Source organism: Rhincodon typus, chromosome 13 (genome assembly GCF_021869965.1).
Source record: "Rhincodon typus isolate 14 chromosome 13, sRhiTyp1.1, whole genome shotgun sequence".
NCBI classification, from domain to species: Eukaryota; Metazoa; Chordata; class Chondrichthyes; order Orectolobiformes; family Rhincodontidae; genus Rhincodon; species Rhincodon typus.
Genome location: NC_063344.1, coordinates 19,613,514 through 19,641,285, shown reverse-complemented (window position 1 = coordinate 19,641,285; position 27,772 = coordinate 19,613,514). Strand labels below are relative to the sequence as shown.

General features: G+C 41.6%; 1 protein-coding gene across 1 annotated transcript in view; it reads right to left on the bottom strand.

The window, feature by feature from the left end:
- Positions 1-21,544, bottom strand: part of LOC109924050 (EEF1A lysine methyltransferase 3-like) — a 23,346-nt gene extending 1,802 nt beyond the window's left edge. Inside the window, exons 1-3 of the mRNA XM_048604543.1 lie at positions 21,434-21,544; positions 7,747-7,998; positions 1,476-1,587 (exon numbers count right to left, since the gene is read on the bottom strand). Of these exons, the coding sequence (XP_048460500.1) occupies positions 1,476-1,587; positions 7,747-7,998; positions 21,434-21,544 (475 nt within the window). The remainder of the gene's footprint in view (positions 1-1,475; positions 1,588-7,746; positions 7,999-21,433) is intronic.
- Positions 21,545-27,772: the final 6,228 nt, after the last annotated feature.

Below are 27,772 nucleotides of genomic sequence, written 5' to 3'. Positions count from 1 at the left end.
CGGCTCCTTTGCTGCAGATACTGCCTGGCCTGCAGTGTTCTTTCAGCCTCCTGTTTGTCGTCCTTGGATTTCAGCATCTGCAGTTCTTTTTTTGGTCTGCCGGTTTATCATGATGGTTTTTGGCGGAGAGTGATTGACACACTCAGTGTAATTTCAACGAAGCTGAAGTGGTGTGTCCATTTTAGTTTTGACATTTTCAGTTGATGTCCACACGTGGACAGGCTTTCGTAGAGGATGTTTGCAAATTTCAATTACGGTGGATTTTGCAACAAAAGCTGACGTGATTTTAGCCTTAAGTGCTGAAGTCCAATTTGTAGGATTTTGCTCCTGAGTTTCACTGGTGACTATGCCTTCGACTATCTAGAACGTAAACTTCTCTCCCTAAACATCTCTGTCTCTGTCGTTTTCCTCCGGCGAAGTAAAATCTACCTCAAAATTTACCCTAGATATGGTGCGCTCTTTTGAAGTGCCTGTGACATTAAAGGCGTTTTACAAATGGAGGTTACTCGCTTCTTATGACTGAAAGTGTTGCTTCTATATATAAACGAACAGACCGTTTTAACAATGTAAACAACTGAATTTTTCACCCCACCACCATTTATACATAAGACCATAAGACATAGGCGCAGAACTAGTTCGTTCCGTCCATCGAATTTGCTCCGCCATTCAATGAGATCGTGATCTGATAATACTCAACTCCACGTTTTTGTCTTTTCCACAATAATCCTCATTCGCTTTATAGATCAAAATTCTGTATATCTCAGCCTTGAATATACAGAACCACTTAGTCTTCTCATCCCTCTGCTCTAAGGAATTCAACAGATTCATGCCCCTCTGAGAGAAGAAATTTCTCTTCATCTCTGTTTTAGATGTGTAATCCCTTATTATGAGATTGCCCCCTCCGGTCCCAGACTGTCCCACAACGGGAAACAACCTGTCCACACCTACCCTGTCAAGTTTACTGCAAATCGTCAATGTTTCAATAAGGTGTGCCGCTCAATATGATCATAGCTGATCATCTAACTCAGTACCCTGTTTCTGCTTTTGCCCCGTAGCCTGTGATTCATTTAACCCTAAGAACTATATCTAACTCCTTTTTGAAAACATTCAATGTTTTGACCTCAATCATTTTCTGTGGCAGAGAATTCCACAGGCTTACCCCTCGCTGGCTGAATAAATCCATCCTCATCTCAGTCCTGATGGCCTACGCCGTGTACTTAGACTGTGAACCATAGTTCAAGAGTCCTCTGTCACCAGAACATTTGGAGATTGATCAGTTACTATCCGCTTGGGATTATATGAACTAAAGTCAACTCTACTCCAATTAGTTGTTTGGTTTAGTAACCAGTTATTTCGTAGCCAGCAACGCTACATCTCATTATATATACAATTGTTTAAAGTAACCTCTCAATATTTCTGAAGCACATTAAGATTTGCCTTGCTGCCCCACTGGTGTAAGGATCCATTTCACTCACCGAGAAGGACTGTTAAAATGCTCAAAATCCCAGTGCCTGCTCCCAGTTCAATCACTTTCTTCTGCGAGAAATCCATCTTCTGTTCCTCAAAGTACTGACACAAACCAAGAGCCTAACAAAAAGAGCAACCAAAATTATAACTGCTGCATCCAGGCGGTCCTGGCAAAAAATTAAGCAGTGAAACAGCATCGATCAGTCTCTTCCACTGCCGGAGAGTGGAGAATTTCCTGTTGATTTGTTCCTGGGTTCGATTCGCTATGACGAATCCAGGATTCCGGGGATCAGTGGGAGCATTACTCGGACTGTTTATCTACTCGTTGCTACCCTGTGTGAACCCAAATGGTTAAGGAATCGAACCCAAATCCCAATGTCCCTCCTGCTAACGAAGATCAATAAAGTCCATTAAATTTTACGTGGATAATAAAATCGGAGTTAATCCCCTGACTCGATAGCACTATTAGAATAGGCAACATCCCGGGCAAAGAGGTTGCAAATTGTGTTGGAGTACAATTCTCCTGATGATATTGGCCCACAGAGCTTCATGGATGCCCAGTCTTAAGTGAGTAGATCTGTTCAATTCGATATCGTTTATAAAGGTGTTAGAACCACGCAATACAAAAAAAAAGGGTAGCATCAATATGAATAGGTGGAACTTCATCTCCACAAGGACTGGGTAGAGTCGTCCTTATGAATATTGTCATAGATAGCTGTATCTGCAATTGATGCAATAGTATCACATTGAGAGATAAGGTTTTTCTCTCTCTTGGTCGTTTCCTCACCACCCATCTCAGATTCAATCCATCAGTGATGTCCATTAGGACTCGACCAACTCGATCATTGGTGGTGCTAATGAGCCACGTGTCATGATGGACATTGGAGATCCCTATGGAGAGTACATTTTGTGCCCTTGCCACCATCAGTATGTCCTCCAACTGGTTTTCAGAAGGAGTACTGATTCATCATCGAGGAAATGGGTGCTGTTGTTGGGAGTGGGAGGTGTTGGAATGCTAGGTGGCAATCAGTTTTCTTGGCCATTTTTCACTTGATTTCAGAAGATTTCATGGTTTCCAAAAGCAATGTGAAGTACTCTCAAGGCAACTAGCTCCTGACTGTACACCATTGTGCCATCACCTCTGCATGATCCATCTTTTCACTAGTACAGGGCATACTCCGGGGTCGTGATGGTGGTGTCTGGCACTTTACTGGCAAGAAATAATTCTGTGACAATGATTAAGTCAGTCTGTTGTTTGACTAGCATGTGGGCAACTCTTCCAATTTTGGCCCAACTCTCCAGATGTTAATATTCCACGCACATTAGTTCTGGCACCCTCACTTCCATGACACAACGATTATAGTGTTCCATACGGTTTTACTAGAATCCATTCAATCGATCATTCTCTGTCATTTCTGCCACCTCCAACATGATGCCACCATCAAACACATCTTCCCGTCTTCTTCTCCCACTGCAAAGGGAATGTTCCCTCCCCAACATTCTGGTCCACTGCCTCGGTTACCCCAAACACCTCTCTCTTTCCTACTGTACCTTCCCAAGCCATAACAAAAGATGCATCTCCCGTCCTTTCACATTTTCACTTCGATTAATCTAAATCCAAACATTCCTGCCAAGTGCTCTACTTCTTTCAATGTAGTTGAATCCATTGTTCACCATTTGATCTCCTTTACATTGGCGACACCAAATACAGACTGAGTCAATGTTTGGCGAAACATCGCCATTCCGATTATAAGCACAACTCTGAGCTTCTTGTTCCTTGTCGTTTCAACTTTTCACCTTGCTCCCTTTCTAACCTTTCTGACCTCGGCCTCCTACAGTACTTCAGAGTTCAAACGCACGGTCAAGCAATCACATCTAATCCTTCGTTCGATACTTTACAGCCTTCTAGAATACCATTCAGCTCGACAATTTTACATCATGATCTCTGTGTTGACCGTATTTCACCATTTTGGTGCTTCTGACTTTTTTTTATATATTTATTTGTTTATTCCTACATTTACATTTAGATAGTCAAATCTGATCGGAACTTTTTTTTTGTTATGCATGACCACCCCCTTTAGTGTTTGTGCCGTGAAACCTTTTGTCATGTAATCTCTCCCGCCCCCACTCAATCTCTCCTTTACGCCTCCTTTTACTTGCCAAAAATCTATTACACACCTGCATTTCCTCAATTCTGATGAAAGGTGGTACACCTGAACGATTAACCCCGCTTTTAGAGTCATAGAGACAAAGGCCCTTTGGCCCAACTTGTTCATGCCTCCCAGTTTTCACAATTAAACTAGTCTCATTTGGCTGCGTTTGGTCCGTATCCCTCCACACCTATACCATCCATGTACCTGTCTAAATGTTTCTTAAATGACGAAATTGTACTTGCCTCCAACATTACCTCTGGCAGCCCAATGCAGACGCTCACCATCCTCTATGAGAAAAAAATGCCCCCCGATCCTTTTGTATCTCTCCCCTCTCATTTTAAACTATGCCCTCTAGTTTGAGACTCTCCTACCAAGGGGAGTTGGCTATCTACCTTTCCTATGCCTCTCATGATTTTATAGATTTCTATAAGGTCACCGCTCAGTTTCATATGTTCCAGGGAAATTTGCCCCAGTCTATCCAACTTCTCCTTATTACTCAAACCTTCCAGTCCAGGTAGCGTCCTAGTAAATATTTTCTGCACTCTTTCCAGTTTCATAATATCCTTTCTATACTAGTGCAACCAGAACAATACTCCAAATCTGGCCTAACCAGCGTCTTGTAACAAGACGTCCCAACCCTATACACAGTCCTTTGACCCGATTAAAGCAAGCATCCTTCTTCATCACCCTGTCTACGTGGGACTTCACTTTGCAGGAGCTATGAACCAGTACTCCTAGATCTATTTGTTTTCTAACACTCTCCAGAGCCCTACCATTGACTGTGTAAGTCCTTGCCAGGTTTGACCTACCAAAATGCATGCCTTGCATTTATCTAAATTAAGTTCCATCCGCCATTGCTCAGCCCACTGGCCCAGTTGACCAAGATCTCATTGCATCCTCTGTCCACTATACCACCAATCTAGGTATTGTCCACAAATCTATTCATCATATCTCCTAAATTCTCATCAAAATCATTTATATAAATGATGCATAACAGTGAACCCTACACCAATCCATGTGGCACATTGCTGGTCACAGGCCTCCAATCTGAAAAGCTATCTTCTACCACCACCCTCTGTTTCTACTGTCAAGCCATATTTGTATCCAATTTGTTAGCTCTGCTTAGATCCTGCAAGATTTAGCCTTACTCATCAACCTACCATGCTGTACTTCTTCAATGACCTTGCTAAAGTCCATGTAGACAACATCTACCATGCTGCCATCATCTACATTCTTGGTCACCCCTTCAAACCACTCAATCAAATTTGTGAGACACGATTTCTCCTGCACAAAGCCATATTGACTATCCCAAATGAATCATTGCATCTCCAAATGCCTGTAGATCTTTTCTCTCAAAATCTCCTCAAACGATTTGCTCACCTGAGAAGTTAGGCTGACCTGTCTGTAGTTCCCAAGCATTTCCCTGCAGCCTTAAATAATGGTACAACATTAACCATACTCCAACCTTTGCGCACTTGACCTGGAGCTGTCAATGATACAAATATCTCCGCTAGGGGCTATGCAATTTCGTCCCTAGCCTCCCTTGGATATATTCCATCAGATGCCAGGGATTTATCTAATTTAATGTGTTTTATGACTTCCAACACCTCCTCTTCTGTCATGTAGACTCTCTTCAAGACATCACTCTTTATTTCCCCAAGTTCCTTACATCCATGCCTTTCTCGATGGGAAATACTGATGAGAAATATTCATTTACGATCTCACCCACCTCGTCTGGCTCCTCACATAGGCAACCTTGTTGATCTCTAAGAAGCCCTATTCTCTCACGAGCCACCTCTTTGCTCTTTATGCACTTGTAAAATCTCTTTGGATTCGTCTTTACCTTATCTGTCAAATCCATCTTGTGTTTCCTTTTAGCCCTCCTGATTTCTCTCTTAAGTGTACTTCAACACTCTCTGTACTCCTCAAGTATACTCCAACAGCCTCTTTACTCCTCAAGGCATTCACTTGATCCTAACTGCCTAAACATGATATATGCCTCCTTTTTACTTGACCAGGGCCTCAATAACTCCAGTTAGTCATTGATACCATCTGATTTGCTCAGTATTTCCAACATTTCCTGTTTTTTTTGTCAAATGTGTAGCATCTTTGGTGGTTTGCTTTTGTATTTGTGTTTTTTTTTTCTATTCATTTGTGGGATGTGGGCATCGCTGGCTGACCAGAATTTCTTGCCCATCCCTAGCTGCCCTTGGGAAGGTGATGGTGAGCTGCCGTCTTGAAGTCCTGCTATGGGTTGACCCACAATGCTATTAGGGAGGGATTTCCAGAATTTTGACCCAGCCACAGTGAAGGAACGGCAATATATTTCCAAGTCAGGATGGTGAATGACTTGAAGGGGAACTTGGAGGTGGTTATGTTCCCATATATCTGATTCACTTGTCCTTCTAGATGGAAGTGGTTGTGGGTTTGGAAGGTGCTGTCTGAGGATCTTTGGTGAATTTCTGCAGTGCATCTTGTAGATAGTAGACACTGCTGCTACTGAGCGTCTGTGGTGGAGGGAGCGAATGCTTGTGGATGTAATGCCAATTAAGCGGACTGCTTTGTCCTGGATGGTGTCAAGCTTCTTGAATGTTGTTGCGGCTGCACTCAACCAGGCAAGTGGGGAGAATTCCATCACAATCCTGAAGTTATTGAAGTTGCACTTCGCCAGGGAACAACTTCTCGATCTGTTTCTTAGAAGCATGGGAATTATTGGGAAAAATTATTGGTCTCATTTCCATTATGGTGGACGAATGAAGCAATACAAATGTTTTTTTTTTTAATTAGCCATAGTCATGAATATCCATCCATCAGTTCAAACACAGACATGAGACAGGGCAAGAGATATTGGTGAGTTTTAGGAATCACAGTTCCAAAGATACCTGAAGATACCAATGGCTTCCCGAAGCATATTACATTCAGCGTGTCTTATATTGTTAATATATTTTATCAGAAAATATCATCCGAAAGTAATCTAACGTGCACTTGAACGAAGCAACACTAGCTGTTTCTGTTATTTCTTTAAGCAGATATTTCCATAAGTTTACCATTCGCTTGAAGTAAAGTTCCTGCAGCTTTATGAAAAATCACCTCCAATTAACCGCTGCAACGGTCAGAAAGGCTCATTGTGCTATGATATATACCATCTCGGTTATTATATATTTTAAAAAATACCAGTTGTAAGGGGAGGTATGCCGTTTATAGCGAGGGAGCGGATTTTTTTTTTGGCAACAAGCAAACTAAGTGGCTTCAGTCTTCCCAATATTTAACTGGTGACAGGTGATAGTGGAGAATGCTGTGAGCAAATAAATCAAAGGCGGGCGATAGTTCGAAAAGGACGAGAAGCAGCTGTGTTTTTTTGCTGTCGGTGTCACACTATCATCTGTGACTTTGATAACAGGAAGAATATTATTAAGCTTGAAGAGGGTTCAGAAGAGATTTACCAGGACGTTGTGGGGAATGGAGGGTTTGAGTTATAAGGAGTGGCTGAATAGGCTGCAACCTTTTTTCACTGGAGCGTAGGAAGTTGAGAGGTGACCTTATCGAGCTTTATAAAATCATGAGGGGCATGGATTATGTGAATGACAGGTGTCTTTTCCCTAGGTTGGGAGATTTCAAGGCTAGGGGAATATTTTTAAGGTAACGGGCGAAAGATTTTTAAAAGATACGAGGGGCTTTTTTTTTACACGGAGAGTGGTTCATGTATAGAATAACTTTTAGATGAAGTGATGGATACAGGTACAGTTACAAGTTGTCGGAGGTGGGGTGGCAGTTTACAAAAACAAAATAATCACGAATTTACTTTGATCAGATGTGATGACAGATGTGGTAGCAGCATTTCACTATTACCAAATGAGGCATTACCTACACGTTCATTTCTGTCAGATAGCAACAGCGCGCGATTATTCTGTTAAGAATTCATTTTAATGAAAGCATTTATCTGGCAATCTGTCTGTGTGAAGTTGCCATAGTTTATAATGTTAATGTTCAATGAGACAGTTTCGTTCAGCCCTCCCGAGAAACGTTTGGACTCAGGTTAAATGTGTGATTGTGACATATTACCAGTCGGCCGTAGTTGCCTTCCCAGGAAATACATTTGACAATTAAGAAACTGCTATAAACTTACTGCATCCCAGACCACAGTTCCAAACTCTCTGTGAACTATCGGCTTCAAAGCGATTTCTAAAATGAAACCGCACACGGGGTAGATAAGCTTATACTTCAAACTGTCGGCTTCTGCGGAAACGTGAGTCATTGGTTTCCTCAACACGGAGATTATCTTGCTTTCTGACATCCTGGTGGATAAGCCTTGATCTTCAGCAACCCTGCAAGCTGTGGCCAGTCTACAGTTGGGTCTACTTTCGCCCTTACCTGTAATCTGTATTTTTTAAAGAAAATTGAAAATAGTGAATCATAACAGCTAGAAAGTTCATTTCGTCATTTTTCAACAGTCTGTACACTACACCCGGCTAATTCAGATGGTTCGAATAGATTATCTATGTCCAAGTTCACTCTCCATATAATCGCACTGGTTTCCAAGTAGCGCAGTAATATTTCCTCTCCTTAGCGCCAGAAGATCCTGGCTCACTTGTTCGGGACATGTTTGAACAAGTCAATTAAAATATCTATATTCAACTTCTCACTGTTTACGAACACTGGAGTTCAAACGTTTCAACTAGATTTAAAATGGATTGCAAAGCACAAGACCCGCACAATATCTAGTTCGATTTAAGACGATGCATTTGAGTTCTTAAACAAAAACAGAAATTGTTGGTAAAGCTCAGCAGGTATGGCAGCATCTGTGGAAAGAAATCAGAGTTAACGTTTCGGGTCGAGTGACCCTTCCTCAGAACCGAGGAAAGTTCTGAGGAAGGGTCACTCGAATCGTACCGCTAAGTCTGATTTATCTCCGCAGGTGCTGCCAGACCTGCTGAGCTTTTTCAACAATTTCTGTTTTGATTTCTGATTTACAGCATCCACAGTTCATTTGGTTTGTACTTCTCACTGTGCTTGACTATGCCTCTGAATAGACACTGAAATCAAGATGTTGTCTCAAATATTTTCCACTCAATTGGTCATAGATCTAGGAACATAGAGCTTCTACCAAACAGAAAGAGGCCCCCAGGGTCCATGCTGTCCACCCTGGCCTTCAAATATTCATCTATTCTATCCTCATTTTCCAGAACTTGGCCCATAATCTTGCACACTGCTGCGTTTCAAGTGCTTGTCGAAATATTCTTAAATGATTTGATGATTCCCGCCTCTACCACTCTCCAGATATTGAGTTCCACCTTCTGGGTGAAAAAACGTTTTTCAAATCCCCCGGACCACCCTCTGCTTCCTGGCACTAAGATAAATTTTGATCAAATTTGAAAAAATTGCCCTGATCCCATGGGCTGTTAGCTTCGTCATCAGTCTGTTGTGCAAACCCTTGTCCAAAGCCTTACTTAAGTCCATGCAGATTAGATCAGCTGTACTGATATCTGCACACCTCGTCACCTTCTCGAAAAATGAATCCACTTTGTTAGACATGTGTGGTCCCCTTACAAAGTCATGCTGACGATTTGTTCTTAATCCTTTCTTCTCCAAAGAAAGATTAATTATGCTCCACATTTTTTTTTCCAATAGTTTGTCCACAGCAGATGTTAGACTCACTGGCTTGTAGTTTTCTGGTTTATCCCTACCACCCTTCTTGAATAATAGTATCACATTAACTGTCCTCCAGTCTTCTGACACTTCAGAGGGAATTTGAAAATTAATACCAGGGCCTCTGCAATCATCTCCTTTGCCTCCCGCAGCAGCCTTGAATATATCTCATCTGGGCGTGGGTATTTATCACTTCCAAATCAAATAAAACCATTAATAGCTCCTCCTTCTCAATGCTAACACATACTACTTTAACCATGTAGTTCAACATTATATTGCTTTTGATTCATTCTCTGCATTGGTTGGACATGTTACTGTTGACTCCATGGTGATTCCATGGACTGACTTAGGTTATCCTTTATTCACTTGTACATTTGCAGTGTGCATACAAATTTGTCCTCAGTAAACTGATCTTCCTTTGTTCCTTTTAAGCATTTATTTTATTTAATTCATTCTATAAATTCTAAAGGTTGTCTCCCAGTTCTGCTTCCTCTTTTAGCTTGGCATAACCGGTAAATTGGAAAACATTGCATATAATGTTTCAGTCCATATGGCTTTGGATAATTAGAAACAAGTTATTGCACCACTGAACCATTCAAACCCCCTGCAGATGCGAGCTCTCTTTATGTTCCTTCCTCATTTATCTGGTCTTTTTTCCATTCTCAGCGCCTTGGCTGAATTCAGACAGGCGTGAGTTTAAATGAACAGAAATTGGGTTACACAATTTCTTAAAGCCTCCTTGGAGTTCAAAATGCATCACATCAGTGGCGTTAATAATGATCCAATGCGATTTTCTCAATTGTTCACACTCATTGAGAGGTGAGACTAGGTATAGCCCCTCTGAGCCTAAACTGTGGTAAAAGTGACATGCAAATATGCATCCGTTCTTGAAATTAATTCATAATACTTCAACCTTAACAATCTGCACTTGTAGATATTTTCTAATGAACTGTTCAGAGCTCCTGTGACACATCTCCAGGGCAATTGGAACTTGAACCTCCTGTCGCTGAGGTAGAAGCAGTTGCCTCCGCATCCGCGCCCCCCGACTTCAACCTCAAGCCCACGTACGACCACCACAAGAGCCCGAACTTGCATTTATATAACGAATAAGATAAATGCGGCTCCTCCCAGAAGTATATTCTAACAATTGAAAGAATAAAGGAAGGGAAACATCAGGCTCGTCTGTTAAAATCCTGAACAACGAGCTGAGAGTTAATTGAATGCAGTTGAAGCAAAAAGAGAAATGCGAAAAGTTGGAAGCGTTTAGGATTGTTCGAGTTTAACATCGGCATGCTGAAAATACAAGCATCGGAGCTGGGCGCAAGGTGGATTAAAGAAAAGAAATTGAGGGCTCCAATTCTCAGAACGTTATTGGCCTGGCAATTGTCACAGAGATGGCGAAGATTCAGTGAAAAAATGATTTGAAATGGAGAATGACAAATCCAAATTTGAGTTGATGGCGGAAGAGAAACTAGTACCGTGATGGAGAAAGAAGACTTGGTGCAGTTGGTAGGCTGTGGAAAATCGAGTATGGCACAAGGTCATTATAAGGGTGTTGTACAAGGTATCAGCAGGAAATGGACGATTCTGCGGGTGGGGCGGGCGCGGCGACGTCTGCAGATGTCATAAACGTAGAAGGAAGTGGTCTTTGTGACGCAGGGACAAGAGGCTGATCAGGGTGTGCTGGGTGTCCTGATGTCAGATATTACGGAAAATCTAGAAACATTTTCTATGATTTTTTGTAACAGAAGACTTATTCTAATTTTTTGTCTAATCAACTGTAATGGACATGATGTGCACTCCACATGACACTAATCCATCTCCAACATTTAAAAGCCAAACTGAAGACGGAAGTGGAAGACAAGAGAAACTTAGGGATTCATGGGGAAAGGCAGCAACGTGGACCTGAGGATTATGAGATTATCCTAATTATCTGATTAAACTGTGGAACAGACTCGATAGGTTAATTGGGCTATTTCTACGTTTCATGGTCTTGGAGCTATTTTCCTAATCAACCTAATCAGCAACGTTATTATACACTTCTAGAGCAGATAGAACTTGAACGCAGGACTTAACCAGTTCACAGGTAGGGACTTTACCACTGTGCCACAAGACCCCAGAGTTTATAGCCTTATGGAAAGGTCGATGATGGATTCCAGTAGTGCAGACGCCTCCATTCGCTGACCACTGGGTGTTGTGAGGCGGAGGACAGAGATCATTTTCCCTGACAACAGAAGGAAGAAGCCAGCGACTGAGCTGGGGTGTTACAGCCTGATTCACTGGAGGTCGGTATAACAGGAGATCAGCGGCAAAGTATGTTGTAACCCAGTCAGTTTCAATAATTGTTCGTGGTTTAATAACATGGATCTGCATCTTGCTGTATGCTTCCCCAACACGCACTCTTTCTTTCAAACCCATTCGATCACAATAATTCTCACATCCGTGTAGCTCGCAGCATTCTATTTTTGCTATACGTATCCCACATCCCCATCTATACATTCTCGACCCCGGTTGCAATTCTCTCTTTTGAACTGTGCGCATTGTACTCATTCATAGGCCAAGTAAATATCGTCTTGCAAGGGTTCTTGTGGTGCAGTGGTAGTGGCCCACCTCTGGGCCAGAAGGTCAGGGTTCAAATCCATCTTCCGCAGTCGTGTGTCATTACGTGTCCGAGCAGATTAACTGAAAATGGCTACCTATATCTTCCTGCAGAAGAGAGCAAAGAATGCCAGTGAGGTTGGGAGAACGGAACATAACGCAATACCTAGTTGACAACTGTAGAGGACGTTGCTTGGGAAAACACGGGATTTCGAATAATTTGCTGGTGGAAATGTTGACGTAGTTAGTTGCCAATCTTCGTGACGCAATTAAGTAAAGGCCAACCGTACCGTCCAATGGCACCCAACTACGTCACAATACCACATTCTTTGCAATATTAAGAAACAACATAGCCCTATTTCGCCTCGGTAAATGTATGACTTTTTGGTCCAATGGGTTGAATATTTATTGCAATGTTTTCATGAGATTGATTCAGCCTTCCTCAATTACAATCACTTTCCCTTCACTGGCGAATCCAAGGGTAGCTCTGGAAACTCGTGAAAATGACATGAAACTCGTAAATATTTTTGTAATGTACAACTAACGTATATATATTTTGGATTCGCCTTACTGGAGAGGGCTACATGGAGTTGTTAAGGTACAAGAATGAAACCCAGATGTTGAAGGGCTGGAGCTTTGTTTCCAGCATGCCATCAACATTCCTAGTTCTGACCTCCCTCTGGACACTGCAGAACCGATGATCTGAAATTATCAGTGACTATATGTTTCCTCTAGTCCAGCATGTTCCATTCTTAAATAGGATTAATTTCCGAAAACTGTGTTTCTTGTCATGTCCCTGCCCAAGCTCTGAATTGTTTCTCATTCCACTGTAAGGAGAACAGCCCAAAATTGGAGGATTTGTATCAAGCGTCCCATGATTAGAAACACCAACGGTGAAAGCGGGACAGATCGGTGAGCAGGACAGCGAGATGTCAAAGACTAACATGAGATGATAACCGAAGATTGAAAACCATAGCAAACAAGCAAAAATTTGATAATACTTAAGGAGAAATTGTGCAAAAGAAATAGGAAATATTATTTTTCCATTAACATATATTCACATCTCTGTAATATAATGGCAGGGAGGAGCTACAATAGTGATGGATATACATTGTGAATATCAATGATCAACTTTTGATTTCCCATCATATTGAATTAAAATAAATTCTGCAATTTGCCATTTAGATTATTCTTAAATGTTTAAACCACGTCACCCTACCAGAAACCGGGAAAATTGATATCTCCGTTCGACACTGTCGCTGTGCCCCACACACGAACAATGAAACAAGCCAACAATCGAGAGTCAGACAGCGATGTGTGACTTGAAATTGATCAACAATATTTCAAAGCAAAGAGGTTGTGTCACATTATCGCGAGGAGACAAACAACCAATAAAGATCAAGACGCCAACAGATAGCTGAGAGAGCACTCGTTCTTGGTGCTGATGTTATGAGAGTCGTGCCATACTATTCGCTACACAATGGGGTTTATAAAGTGTGAACAATTACCATGCAGCGAAGGTGCGGGAGATAGCCACAAAATGTGGCAGCGTTAGAGGTCACTGTAAAAACGTGCTGCAGTGAAAATAACAGAAACAGTTGCAAGGAGTTGAGGAGAGAATGAGAAGGAGCAACAGAGACATTCGGAGACATAACAAGGCGGGGAGGCGGGCAGCAGCGACATACATTGCCTAGGAGAGAACGATGTTAAAAGAAACATATGATGAAAAGATCCTAACAGTGCACAGAACTTGAGGAACAGAATCAAGCAGCGATGGGAAAGGGACAGAAACTTGGGAGATATCCCAAAATTCCTTTTTTCAAGATAGAAAGTCACTTTATACTCTAGGGTATAGCAGAAAGTTGAGGGTCTGGAATAGCAACATAGAGAGTAAGGGCGGCCCGGTGGCTCAGTTGGCCTCAAAGCGCCAGGGATCCGGGTTCAAATCCACCCTCAGACGACTGACTGTATGGAGTTTGCACAGGTTTCCTCCCACAGTCCAAAGATGTGCAGGTTAGGTGGATTGGACATGCTAAATTGTCCGTAGTGTTCAGGGATGTGTAGCGTAGATGGGTCTGGTGGGATGCTCCAAGGGTCGGTATGGACTTGTTGGGCCGACGGGCCTGTTTCCACACTGTAGGGATTCTATGATGATGAGAAATAAAAACAAGAACTGAACTTTAGATAAGTGTGAGGTGCTGCATTTTGGAAAGGCAAATCAGGCAGGACTTAAAACACTTAATAGTAAGCTTCTGGGGAGTGTTGCTGAATAAAGAGACCCTGGAATTCAGGCTTATAGTTCCTTGAAAGTGGAGTCCCAGGTAGACAGCTTTCTGAAGAATGCGTTTGGTATGCTTACCTTTATTGGTCAGTGCATTGAGTATAGGAGTTGGGAGGTCATGTTGCAGCTGTACAGGACATTGGTTAGGCCACTTTTGGAATATTGTGTGCCAGGCTGGTCTCCCTACTATTGGAAGGATGGTGTGAAACTTGGAATGGTTCAGAAAAGATTTACAAGGATGTTGCCAGGGTTGGAGGCTTTAAGCTGTAGGGAGAGGCTGAATAGGCTGAGACTATTTTCCCTGGGGCATCGGAGGCTGAGGGGTGACCTTTTAGAGGTTTATAAAATCATAAGGCACATTCATAGGATAATAGCCAAAGTATTTTCCCCAGTGTGGAGAGTCCGAAACTAGAGGGCATAGACTTAAGGTGAGAGGGGAAAGATTTAAAAGGGATGTAAGGGGCAACGTTTTCACACAGAGGGTGGTGCATGTATGGAAAGAGCTGCCACAGGAAGTGGTGGAGGCTGGTACAATTACAACATTCAAAAGACATCTGGATAGGCAAATGAATAGGAAGGGTTTAGAGGGATATGAGCCAAGCGCTGGCAAATGGGACTAGATTAGTTGAGGATATCTGGTCAGCTTCGTCTCCATGTTGTACAACTCCATGACTCTATGATTCTATACCAAATAAGGCACGGGATATGAATAAAAAGCAAAAAGGAAATGATTAGATTATGGAACAGAGTAATGATGCAAAGCCAAGAAAGAAAAATCGCAGGGTGGAGCTGTGGGACAGTAAGAATAACCGATAGAAACATGAAGATATGTTAAGGTAACAGATGTTTGAAGAATATACGTGCATGAGAGAACCGTTTCCATTGAAACGTTTTATATGTACAGATTATAGAAGGTAGCAGGAGAGGTGGGAGGACCAGTTAGTAAAGCATACGGTAAGTTGGGTTTTATTAATAGGATATAGCGTACAAGAGCAAAGAGTTGTTGTTGAATCTGTGTAAGTCACTTCTTTGACATCAGCTGGGTTAGTGTGTCCATTTATGGGTGTCACACTATAGGAAGGATGTGATTTTTGGAGACAGTGCAGGAGAAATTCACCAGAATGGTTCTCGGGATAAGAAAGTTTAGTTATACATTGCAAAAGTTGGGACTATTCCTCTTGGAGAAAAGAAGTCTGAGGAGATCTAATAAAAGTTTTCAATTTATGAAGTGTTTTAATAAAGTATTTAGCGAGAACAATTTCCTGGTCATTAAAGGATCAAGGATGAGAGACCACTGATTTAAAAGGATTTGCAAACAAAGCAAGAGTGATGGAAAAAAAGTTTTCACATACATGAGTAATTTGAGTCTGGAATGTGCTGCCTGGAAATGTGGAAGAAACGGGATTAATTCAGCATTCAACAGAGAATTATGTGATTATTTAAGTAGAAAAAAGAGTTGGTAAAAGGTAGCAGAATGGCACTAAGTCATTTTACACACTTGCACAGCCAATGCAAACAAAATTGGCTGATTACTTCTGTAATTCTGTGATCTCTATCCCTTCAATTGTATCACCATTAATCTTCAGTGCAAACCTTGTATTGATATGTGCACATACAATTTAGCTATTTATGATTCTGGTAATCAATGCTGTACTCTTCCCATCATCGTATGTTACTGGGATTCTATGCTCCAAATATCATTGGAAGAGGGTTTTTTTTAACCACAACATAGCTGCAACCCTTTCTATATCAGCTGTCTTTAGTTCAAGGCTAACATTAACACCCTAATCTCACTGCATTTCAGTAATCCCTAACCTCTTAACATTTGAAAATACTTTGATGTAGTATTAATTAGCTGTGTTTTTCATGTTACATATCATATGCACCAACTTTGGCAACTCAATCAATGAATATTCCTATTTATATCTCTGCTCCAAAATGCCATAAGTAATACATCACTTGATGTTGCAAGTAAATTTGGATGTACTTCTGTATATTCCTTTGTTGAAGTAAACAGTGGATTGTTTGACAATCTTAATCGATTTTGTCAATTAGAACACATTGATTCTCCTTGTTCTTTGTCTCTAATTCATAGACTCCAAATAAATTCTCACTGAGTGAGATGAAGTTAAGTGATACTTACCTAAGATGGCCTGGTGAAGCCTTAAAGACAGAAAGTGACCCTTATTGTAATCGTTGTATTGAACCATTTCCTTGGAAGGGAATCCTGGATTTTTTGTCTCAGTTAAGAAGTTAGTTAAGGTAGTACAAAACAGTGTCATATTCAGCACTGAGTTCGGGATACAGAATGTCATGAACTCTCAACATAGTCAATATTGATAGGTTCTAAGAAGGGATCAATACTCTGTTTCCTACTGAGCGTACAGCCCAAAATACTGATATTCCTTGACCCTGTGTCAGTCTTCTGTTAATCAACTGAAGTACTAATAACATAGTGTTGTTTGAGAAAATACACGTCATTGATTTACATCCATCCAGAAATACATGCTTGGTTACAAATTCAAGGCTGAATAATTAGATAAGAAAGTTTCTAAAAGTTCTTTTGTCCTCTTGCTGCAATTCTTACATTATGAACATTGGTGTTAATCCAAGTTGCTAATAGGGAAATAGTTACAAAAGCTAAATTATGTAGTTTCTAGACATCTCAAATGAGAACAAAAAAAAAGACAATAAGACATAGGAGCAGAAGTTCATGACAAAACCCATCAAGTTTGTTCCACTATTCCATTAGATCATGGCTGATCTGATAATTCTAAACTCTACTTTCCTATCATTTCAAAAACCTTTGATTTCCTTACAGATTTTAAAAATCTGTCTATATCAACCTTGAAACCCCCAGCCTTACAGTCCTCTGTGATAAGAATCCTATTGATTTGCTACCCTCTGACAGAAGAAATTCATTCTAACCTCTGCCTTAAATGTCGACCCCTTCTCCTGAGATTATGCCCTCTGATCCTAGACTGTCCCACAAGGGAAAACAACCTTTCCACATCTACCTTGGTAATTCTACTAAAAATCTTAAATGTTTCAATAAAGTTGCTGCTCAGTTTTCTAAATTCCAATGAGTACAGATCCAGCTTCCTCAACCTCTCTGCATACAACAGTACTTTCATACCTGGTATCAGCCTTATGAAATTTCTCTGGACTGCCTCCAATGTTAGTATATTTTTTTTAGGTAAGGGGTCCAAAGCTGTTCACAGTATTCCAGTTATAGTCTAACAAGTGGTTTGTATAATTTTAGGAAAATTTCCCTACTTTTATACTCCATTCTCTTTGAAATAAAGGCCTACATTCCATCATCTTCCCTAGTACCCACTGAATCTAGCTACATGCAATTCATAGATACGGCCTCCCAAATCCTTCTGTTTTGTAGCTTCCTGCAGTTTTGCTCCACTTAAATGATATGCATCTCCACTGTTCTTCCTACCAAAGTATGCAACTGCACGTTTTCATGCACTATATTGCATCTGTAAAGTTTGGTGGAAATTATAGAAGAACTCAGCAAGTCAGGCAACAACCATGGAGAAACAAAGTTAACATTTCAGTTAGATTACCTTTGATTAGAGAAAATGTTTTTGAAAGATATATTGCTTCCTCTTCGCCCTCTTTCTTCCTATGCCTGTATCTTGACTATTCTTCTTTTCATTGCTCTCCTATTCTTATTATTTCTTTTACTTTTACCACTCTTTTACTCTCTACTTCTGATTTCCATCTGAAAGACAAATTCAATTTTGAAGCAAAGTTAGCCAGATTTTTGATCTACAAGTGAGTTAAGACTTATAAGGGGAGGCTGGAAAGTGGTGTTATTTGCTATTATTTGCCGTTTTTTAAATTCATTTATAAGTTATTTTAAAAAGTGTATTAAAACAACATGAGTATGATTGTGCTATTTAAGCTTGCAAGGAAGGAATGTCTGAACATCTGTCTACCTGTTATTATGTCCTGCAGATAGCAACCTCTTCCTCATTCTTCTTATATCTCTGTATCTTTACTTTCATCATACCATTTGCCAATATCTTGTCATCTTTCTGTTTTTGTCACTTCACCTACCTACGACCCTTACTCTTACAGGTTCTATCTCCTGCTCTCTAAATGCTACTGTTTTCTTTCAGTGATCTCTACCTGTGGCCTCATCATCTGTCTTTGTGCATCTCATCCCGACTCCCAACATCACGCATTGATTAAGACAAATCCTGTGTCCAAAATCAACACAGGTTCCCAATCATCTGCAGTTTTTGAGTTGGCTGGTTGTGATTTCACAGTGTTGTGTACATTAGCCATACTTCAAATCTCGCTGCTAAATGTCAAATGACATTGTTTGATCTAATTGTCTCAAATCTTGACTCAATAAAAGTATGCAGGGCATTTAAAAGACTGTACGCAGATTTAGAAAATTCTTCTGATCTGCTTTAGCCTTTCCACAGTGATTTATATTCATAGTCATATTAGATGTCTTAATATATTTTCTCCTCATAACGAACTGGGTGTTGAGCTCATAAGTAGATAAAGCACACAGAACAAAGTTGCAAAAGGACAGAAGGTCCTGAAGTAAAGATGGATAGAAAAATGTCCTATAGGCAAACTAAAATATAGCAAACAACAGTGAGACTGTAGTTACAAATGGTCATAGATCATAGAATCCCTACAGTGTGGAAACAGGCCCTTTGGCCCAACAAGTTCATGCCAACCCTCAGAACATCCCACCCAGACCCATCCCCCTATAACCCAAATTGCCCATAGTGTCCAGGGATGTGTAGATTACGTGGGTCAGGAGAAGAAATAAAAAATAATAAAGGCAAATATGAGATCACATCAGAGTAAACAAACAGATAAAAAGTGAAGATGGTGCAGGAGATACAGAGAAACATTTTTAGTGTTCCATTTAAATATGTTGTATTTGATCATTAAAATACGTATCCATATGCTTGGTAATAGTATTATTTAAATATGTCAGACTAATTGTATAACACTTTCAAAGAACGAACAAAGGCTTGATGTGCTGATTGGCCTCCATCTATGATTTTTGCTTCAATGAGGAGTTGAATTAAAGCCTGAGGATAAAGAATTACATATTAAATATAACAACATAAAATGGGAAAAAAAGTAATTTCTTCAGTTCTTGAAGCTTGTTTGGTAATTCAGTGAGATTGTGACTGATCTACCTTAAATTCACCACCAAATGATGTTCCAAAATCTCTTAATTTCCTTAGTGTCCAGAGATCTGCTGGCTGCCTTTGTGAGTTCAATTAGATACTGGTCATACACAGTTCACTGAGGTAAAGAATTCCCAATGATTAGAGTGAAGAAAATGTCTCCTCACCTCAGTTGTAAATGACTGTTTCCTCAAACTTAGAAACAAGTAGAACAAATTACCCAACTAAGTGAAACATTTTCTCTGCATTAACCCTGTCAAGCACTTAAGAATTTTAACTGTTTAAATTATATTCCTGTTCTTACCTCTAACCTCTGGGAAATATTGATTTAGTCGACTCAATCTCTTCTCATTTGAAAAATCCCTCATCCCAGGAACCACTGCAAAGACCCATGTTTCACTTTCTCTGGAGCAAGTTTACCCCTGTTTAGGTAAGGAGACCAAAACTGTATACAGCACATCAGCTATGGCCACATTAATTTCCTTCCTCTTATACGCCACTCACTTTGTAACAAAAGCTAATGTTCCACTTGCATGTTCATTGCTTGATGTCCTTGATTCCAGGTACCCAAATCCTAAATGTGATGCTATTCCTGATGTCTTGTACTATTCTGATGTCATCTGTCGCTATCGTATTAGTTTCTACCAATCTGGCAACCCTTTGGGTAGGTACCTGGATCCTCCAGCTTTGACTTTCTGCATCTTGAAATCCCTTCAAGCAACACATATTGTTTGCACTACCTAAATCCTGACATCTGGAGATCACCTCTAATTGCCTCTACCTCTGTAAATCCTTCTTTCTTTAATTTACGTTAAAAATATTATGTTCTCCTATGCTTTAAGTTACTCTCCCAGTTTCAATAGTGAATTTTTAAATTCAACACTATAAACTGCCTTCTGGTTGTTTCTTTTCTATTCAAGGTACCATATTGATGCGTGTTGTTTGTGCTGCTGAATTGAGCGTGCATGAATAAAATTATAGAATCAGAAAGACATGTAGTTCTACAGTGTCTTTATTGCTTCAAGATGTCCCCATCCATGTTACAGCAGTGAAGTATTTCTCAAAGGATATTCTCATCTTGCAGTAAAACAATTACGATTCTATGAGTTATTGCGCGTGGATAATCAAGTCATCTATATTCAACACAGTGCGAGGGTGAGTATTTTAGCTCACCAATGTAATTTCATTCACAATGTGTCAACAACAAAAAGGGAACTATCCTAGTTCAGAAGATAAAATGCATTTCGATTTCCAAAAAAAAACCAGTAAAGTTCAAGGAGAGCAGCCATTACATCGATTCAGAATTGTGACGATTCAACTTAAGGTCCAAGGATGGCGAAGGACAATTACGATGCCAGATCACCCAAATAACTCGAATTCAGAAACTGCATATCACATGGGCAAACTGATAGAGCGAGCAGAATTTTAACAGAAATGATGGAATAAGTTGGACAAAATATTTAACCCATAAATGTTATGATAGAAGGGACATTACTGAAATTGGAAAAATATAGGGGTTGAAATACTCCCGGAATGGTATTGAAATAGAAAATAATGAAACTGATGGAGATCGAGGTCCCTTATTGGAACGAATGTCCAGCAGCCATCGACAAAACAAATATAATGTCGAATCTTGGGGTCTAAAGTAGATGATGTAGGTGGAATTAATAATGAAAGTCCAACATACTACATGGACTCTCTTGGTATAATATTTTAAAATATGACTGCCAAGAAGCAAGAGAGGCAGTCAAACACGAGAGGCTTCAATGGGCGGGGTGATTTGCTTGCTTTTAAAAAATCGCTTATTTCGGACTTTGCAATCATCGTTTAGTAACCCAGAATTTTGGTTTGCATTAAACTGCAGGTGTAAACCCAGGGGGCAGGGTCAAACTGTAAAGAGCAATGTGAGGTGGATATCAGGACTTTCTGTGCAGTCAGAGAGATCTGTGAGTGAAATAAATTTGTAATTAGAAAATGTAATCCTTAATTTGAAACAAAAACAGAAATCGCTGGAGAAACTCAGCAGGTTTGGCAGCGTATTGTGGAGAGAAAACAGTTCTGAAGGGTGACTGAACTCGAAAAATTTCTCTTTCCACTAATGCTGCCGGACCTACCGAGTTTTTCTTGCAATTTCTGTTTTTCTTTAAGCGTTTTTTTATTGGCGAGTGCTGACAGTTATCTCGATTTCCCAGCGTCTGAAGTTCGACGATTTTCCGTTGACTCATCTGCGAAATGTTAAACAGTTTCAGCACAGCAAGGTCAATATCTCAAGTTGTTCGTTATTAAATGTAATTCCTGTTGATTGGTAAATATATTTCTTTTTGTTCCGCGGTACACTTTCAGCGACAAAACAAAAAGTGTTCTGTTTGGACTAAGTGTTCCAGTTTTGTTGGAATGGCTATAAGTCCTACGGCTGTCAATGTTCCTGCTGTGTTTCTATGTAGATCCTCGGAAGTGGCGTCTTTAGCTGGGCACTATTTAAATCATAAATGGCAGAACCGCTTCCTTGAACCGCTGAAGTCTTCGAAGTTGCACGCATTGGTGTTAAGGGAGGGAGTTCCAGGATTTGAATCTAGCGCCCTATTAAACCGCTGGTGCACTATTCCTTTATGCAGTGTCTTTTTTTAGTTATTTTTTTCCTACCCAGAAGTATTATCACACACAACCGAGCGACCGCCCCTTAAGCAATATCAAAAAAACAGAAGTTGCTGAGAAAGCTCAGCAGGTCTGGCAGCATCTGTGGAGAGAAATCAGAGTTAATGTTTCAGGTCCCGTGACCCTTCCTCAGAATTGATGGTAGTTAGGAAAATGTTGGTTTATAGCCAGAAGATGGGTTGGGGGATGGAGTAAGGAGTAAACGAAGGATGGGGATAGAGCCCAAAGAGATAGAAGGCAGTTGCAGGCACAAAGGAATTGATTATGATTTGGCCAGAAGGGTAAATAGCTGTCAATGGAGACTGTAAATCACTTAACAATCTGTAATGTGTAATGACAGACTATGAGATAACACGGCCTGGTGTGTGGGATAGGGGGCTAGGGAGAGTTCAGGCCCAGAAATTATTGAACTCAATATTGAGTCTGGAGGGCTGCAGGGTCCCCAAGTGGAAACTGAGGTGTAGTTCTTCCAGTTTGTACTGAGTTTTGCTGGAACACTGCAGCAGGCCTGAGACAGAGATATTAGCCAGGGAACAGGGTGGTTTGTTAAAACGGCAGGCAACTGGAACTCAGGGTCTTTTTTGCAGGCAGAACATAGATGTTCAGCGAAGCGGTCACCCAGTCTACGCTTCATTTCCCCAATGTAGACGTGACCACATTGTGAGCATTGAATGCAGTAGACTAGATTGTGTGAAGTGCTGCTTCACCTGGATACTGAGGAGGGACGAGGTAAATGGGCAAGTCTTGAGGGGAATATTGTCTGGTGGTAGCATCTCGCTGGAGGTGATGGAAATGGTGGCTAATGATCTTAAGAATGTGGATGCTGGTGTGATGGTAAGTAAGGACAAGGGGAACCCTATAGCTGTTGCAGAAGGGAAAAGAGGGGGGGTGAAGGCAGAAGTGCAGGAGATGGGTCACACCCTGTTGAGGGCCCTATGGACAATAGCCCCTTATGCAATGTTACATTTGTTATTTAGTTGAACCAATGGTGCATAAAATCATTTTAGCCAATCTTGCAAAACAAGCAGAATCATTTGTTATCGGATCCATTTGATATTTGGCTTGACTGGGTACAATTCTGAAGTTGGGCAAGGAGGCAGGTGAACTGGAGACCATGATTCTTAATTCTACAAGACAAATATTTACCCCATCAACATATCTTCAGCTAAAGTGCATGATGTTCTAAAAAGAACAAATGACGTTTCCAGCTGTTCTAATCCAAATGGTTTCTTCTGAGCATATAAGGAAATGAGTAAATATATGTATTATTAAAAATGCTGTTACACTGTGTAAGTACATTGAGAAAGGGATTGGGATTTTCATATTCAAAATGTTTAAAATGTGTCTTTTTATTTTTCTGTATTTTTAATAGTGAAATGACAAAATAACTGATACAAAAACAACAAGAATTGCTGTAGGATTACTACCTACTTTTGAAAGCAAGTAATCTGACATTCATTGCAAGCATCTTTACATTGCTGTCTGTTCAAGGAAGATGCAAAATAACTTGACTCAAGGCCATGTGTATGTGGAAATTCAGCTGGGATAAATAGCTGATTTGTTTGTGAACCAGTGACTAGTTATCGATGACAAAGGGCTTCTGCCTGCCAACAACAATGTGACAGGTTTTCAGGTAACTGAGCAACTTGAGTCTGCAAACAGGATAGCCAGAAATCATCAGTTCTCCACCAGCTCAGGAATTGTCTCTGTTCTCAGCAGCAGAAGCTACTTTAAAGCTTTTTTTTCTACAAGCAGTTGGGGTAAGCTATGACTTTTAACTAATGAGTCAGAGACCCTATAAAAGTGTGAACTAGCACCCTGTTTCACTTTCAAATGACTAAAAGTATCCGGAGACAGAAAACAGGATAGCAGCGTTCTGATCGGCACACGAACCATCTCAGCAAATCCGATGCAAAGACTACTAAATTGTTTTCCAAGTTACTTCCTCTGCCATAACACCGGTTTCCGCCCCCCGCACCCCCACTACCACCTGTTTCTCCTGTGTAAGGGGGAGTTTATAAGAGAATTAATTTTTTTAACTAGTAGAGTTTTAATTGTTTATCTCTGCCTAAGGACCAGTAACTTATAACATATAATAATTCTTGTTAAGTAAAGAAACATCATTTGTGCGTTGTGTCAATCTAGGGCTGAAACTCAGGTAATTTGTGGAATTTTACAAACTTCAATAAAATGTTTAACTTTTATGATAACTCCACAGACAGCAGGTATTGATTTCCAGTGGGCTAGGCCAGGGAGGTGTCACAAAGATTGGGTACTCTTTTGGGATAAATTTAAAACGGAGGCATTGAGGATTTGGTATGCGTAAATAACACGGATGAATGAAAACAGCAAGTTCTGTTCTGCATTTAAGACACAGCACTGGAAGCTGTAAAGGATTTGCTGAAGATGGCAGAGTTATCCCTGGTAGTCTTAAGGGAAATTTCAAAGGCCAAATTGATTGACTTGGTAGGTAAACTTATGTGGCATTCCTTGACAGAGTGAAGCAGGCAGAGATAATTGAGATAGCAGGTTTAGAGGAAGTACGAGAGAAGGTGGATACTCTGGGTTGTCAAACATTGGAATCAGGTGATATTCAGTTCCAAGTAAGGCAGATTGATCATGAGGGTGAAAGAAAGCTAGATGGAATTTCAAAGGGATATAAAAGACAAAGAAAGAGAAATTGAACTAAGAAGACAGGAATTGCAAAGGAAAGAACAATAAATTTAGAAGTGAAAAATGAGGAGAAAATGAGGGAACATGAACATAAGCTTAAAACGATGCAGTTGAAATAGAAGATGTCAGATGCTGATGCAAATCCTGGTGGGGACAATCTAACATATAATTTGAAATTGGGTAAAGAAATGTCTATGTTTGCAAAGGCCTTACCAAAAAATTGAGGGAAAGGACACAGAGGAATTGTCATTTCATTTGAGAAAAAGGCTGAAAAAATGAATTGAATAATAGAATTCCTACAGTGCAGAAAGAGGCCATTCATCCCATTGAGTCTACATCAATCTTCTGAAGAACATCCCACCCAAACCAACCATATCCCCCAATCCTACATGGGACTTTTACCATGGCTAACCCACACATTGCAGATTGTGTAGGTATCCACACACTAACCCAATCCATCTAACGTTCACGTCTTTGGGCTATGGGAGGAAATTGAAGCACCTGAAGGAAATCCACACAGAGAACACATAAACTCCACCAAAGACAGTTGCCCAAAGCTGGAATTAAACCCAGGACACTGTTACTGGGAGGCAGTACTGCTAACCATTTTGCCACCATGCCGCCTTGGTAAATTAGTAAAGGGTGACTTGACTTGCTCATGCAGCATAAACTGACAGGTAAAGCACAGGAAACTTATGTTTCATTGTCAGTGGAAGTTTCTCAGGATTATGGCACTGTAAAGAAAACTATATTGGTTTCATATTGGAGTGAATGTCTGAGGCATATGGGCAAATGTTCTGGAATTTAGGGGAAACAGCTGAGACAAACCTGCATTGAATTTGAAATGGTTAAACAAAGTAAGTGTGGATGAAGGTGGATTAGGCTCCTAAAAAGATTATCCTCCCAGATATAGTTAAAGTTCAGTTCTTTTGGTAATAAGGATCCCTGTTGTTGACCAAAGGGTTGCAACTATTAGACAGGAAGCAATAATAGCTGATGATTATAATTAATCGTTAAAACCAAACCTTTTTTCCATCGCCCTCATAAATTCAAAAGCTGTTGAAAACAGGACAGTGAAAGGAATATCAGTAACCAAGGTGTGGAATGCATATTCAGCAATTCACTTTGGAAGGAGTAACAGGAATACAGAGTACTGGGCTAATGGTAAGATTCTTGGTAGTGTGGATGAGCAGAGAAATCTCGGTGTACATGCGCATAGATCCCTGAAAGTTGCCATCCAGATTGATAGGGTTGTTAAGAAGGCATACGGTGTGTTAGGTTTTATTGGTAGAGGGATTGAGTTTTGGAGCCATGAGGTCATGTTGCAGCTGTACAAAACTCTGGTGCGACCGCACTTGGAGTATTGCGTACAGTTCTGGTCACCGCATTATAGGAAGGATGTGGAAGCATTGGAAAGGGTGCAGAGGAGATTTACCAGGATGTTGCCTGGTATGGAGGGAAGGTCTTATGAGGAAAGGCTGAGGGACTTGAATCAGAGATAGTAGGAACTGCAGATGCTGGAGAATCCGAGACAACAAGGTCCAGGGCTGGATGAACACAGCAGGCCAAGCAGCATCATAGGAGCAGAAAGGCTGACGTTTCGGGCCTAGACCCTTCATCAGAAAAGGGGGAGGGGAAGGGGGTTCTGAAATAAATAGGGAGAGAGTAGGAGGTGGATAGAAGATGGATAGAGGAGAGGATAGGTGGAGAGGAAACAAACAGGTCGAAGAGGCGGGGATGGGGCCAGTAAAGGTGAGTGTAGGTCGGGAGTTAGGAAGGGGATAGGTCAGTCCAGAGAGGACGGACAGGTCAGGGGGGCGGGATGAGGTTGGTCGGTAGGAGATGGAGGTGCGGCTTGAGGTGGGAGGAGGGGATAGGTGGGAGGAAGAACAGGTTAGGGAGGCAGGGACGAGCTGGACTGGTTTTGGGATGCGGTAGGGGGAGGGGAGATTTTGAAACTTGTGAAATCCACATTGATACCATTAGGCTGCAGGGTTCCCAAGCGGAATATGAGTTGCTGTTCCTGCAACCTTCGGGTGGCATCGTTGTGGCACTGCAGGAAGCCCAGGATGGACATGTCATCTGAGGAATGGGAGGGGGAGTTGAAATGGTTCGCGACTGGTAGGTGCAGTTGTTTATTGCGAACCGAGCGTAGGTGTTCTGCAAAGCGGTCCCCGAGCCTCCGCTTGGTTTCCCCGATGTAGAGGAGGCCACACTGGGTACAGCGGATGCAGTATACCACATTGGCAGATGTGCAGGTGAACATCTACTTGATGTGGAAAGTCTTCTTGGGGCCTGGGATGGGGGTGAGGGGGGAGGTGTGGGGGCAGGTGTAGCACTTCCTGCGGTTGCAGGGAAAAGTGCCGGGTGTGGTGGGGCTGGAGGGGAGTGTGGAGCGGACAAGGGAGTCACGGAGAGAGTGGTCCCTCCGGAAAGCAGATAAGGGTGGGGAGGGAAAGATGTCTTTGGTGGTGGGGTCGGCCACTACCGGAGGCCATGAGGCCACTACCGGAGAACCCACAGATGACGTCACATCCGCCACCGCTGGGTTCCCCACTTTCGGGACAGCAAACACCATCGCTGCCGTTGCCACCGACACTGAAGTCGCAACCACCCTCACCGCTCCTGCCGCCGCCTACCCCGCTCCTCCTACCTCCGACGCCGCTCCGCCCATCACCAACGCGGACGCAACTCCACCCCCCGCCGGCACAACTCCGCCCACCGCCGACGCAACTCCGCCCACAGCCTCCACAGCCAGCAGCTCCAGAGGAGACAGCAGCACCCAGCCCTGCCGAGTCTTCACCATACCCCAGACCTACCCCTTACTGCGGACGAACGGTCAGTCCTCAGTAAAGGGCTCACCTTTGTCCCCCTCCACCCACAGATCAACGAATACCGCTCACGCTTGGACATAGAGCAGTTTTTCCGCCGCCTCCGCCTCCACGCTTACTTCTTCAACCGCGAGCCTAACCCTCCCTCTACTGACCCCTTCTCCCGCTTCCAACACACCCCCTCCTCCTGGACACCACCCCAAGGCCTACCCTCCCTCGACCTCTTCATCTCCAACTGCCGTCGAGACATCAATCGCCTCAACCTCTCCACCCCTCTCACCCACTCCAACCTCT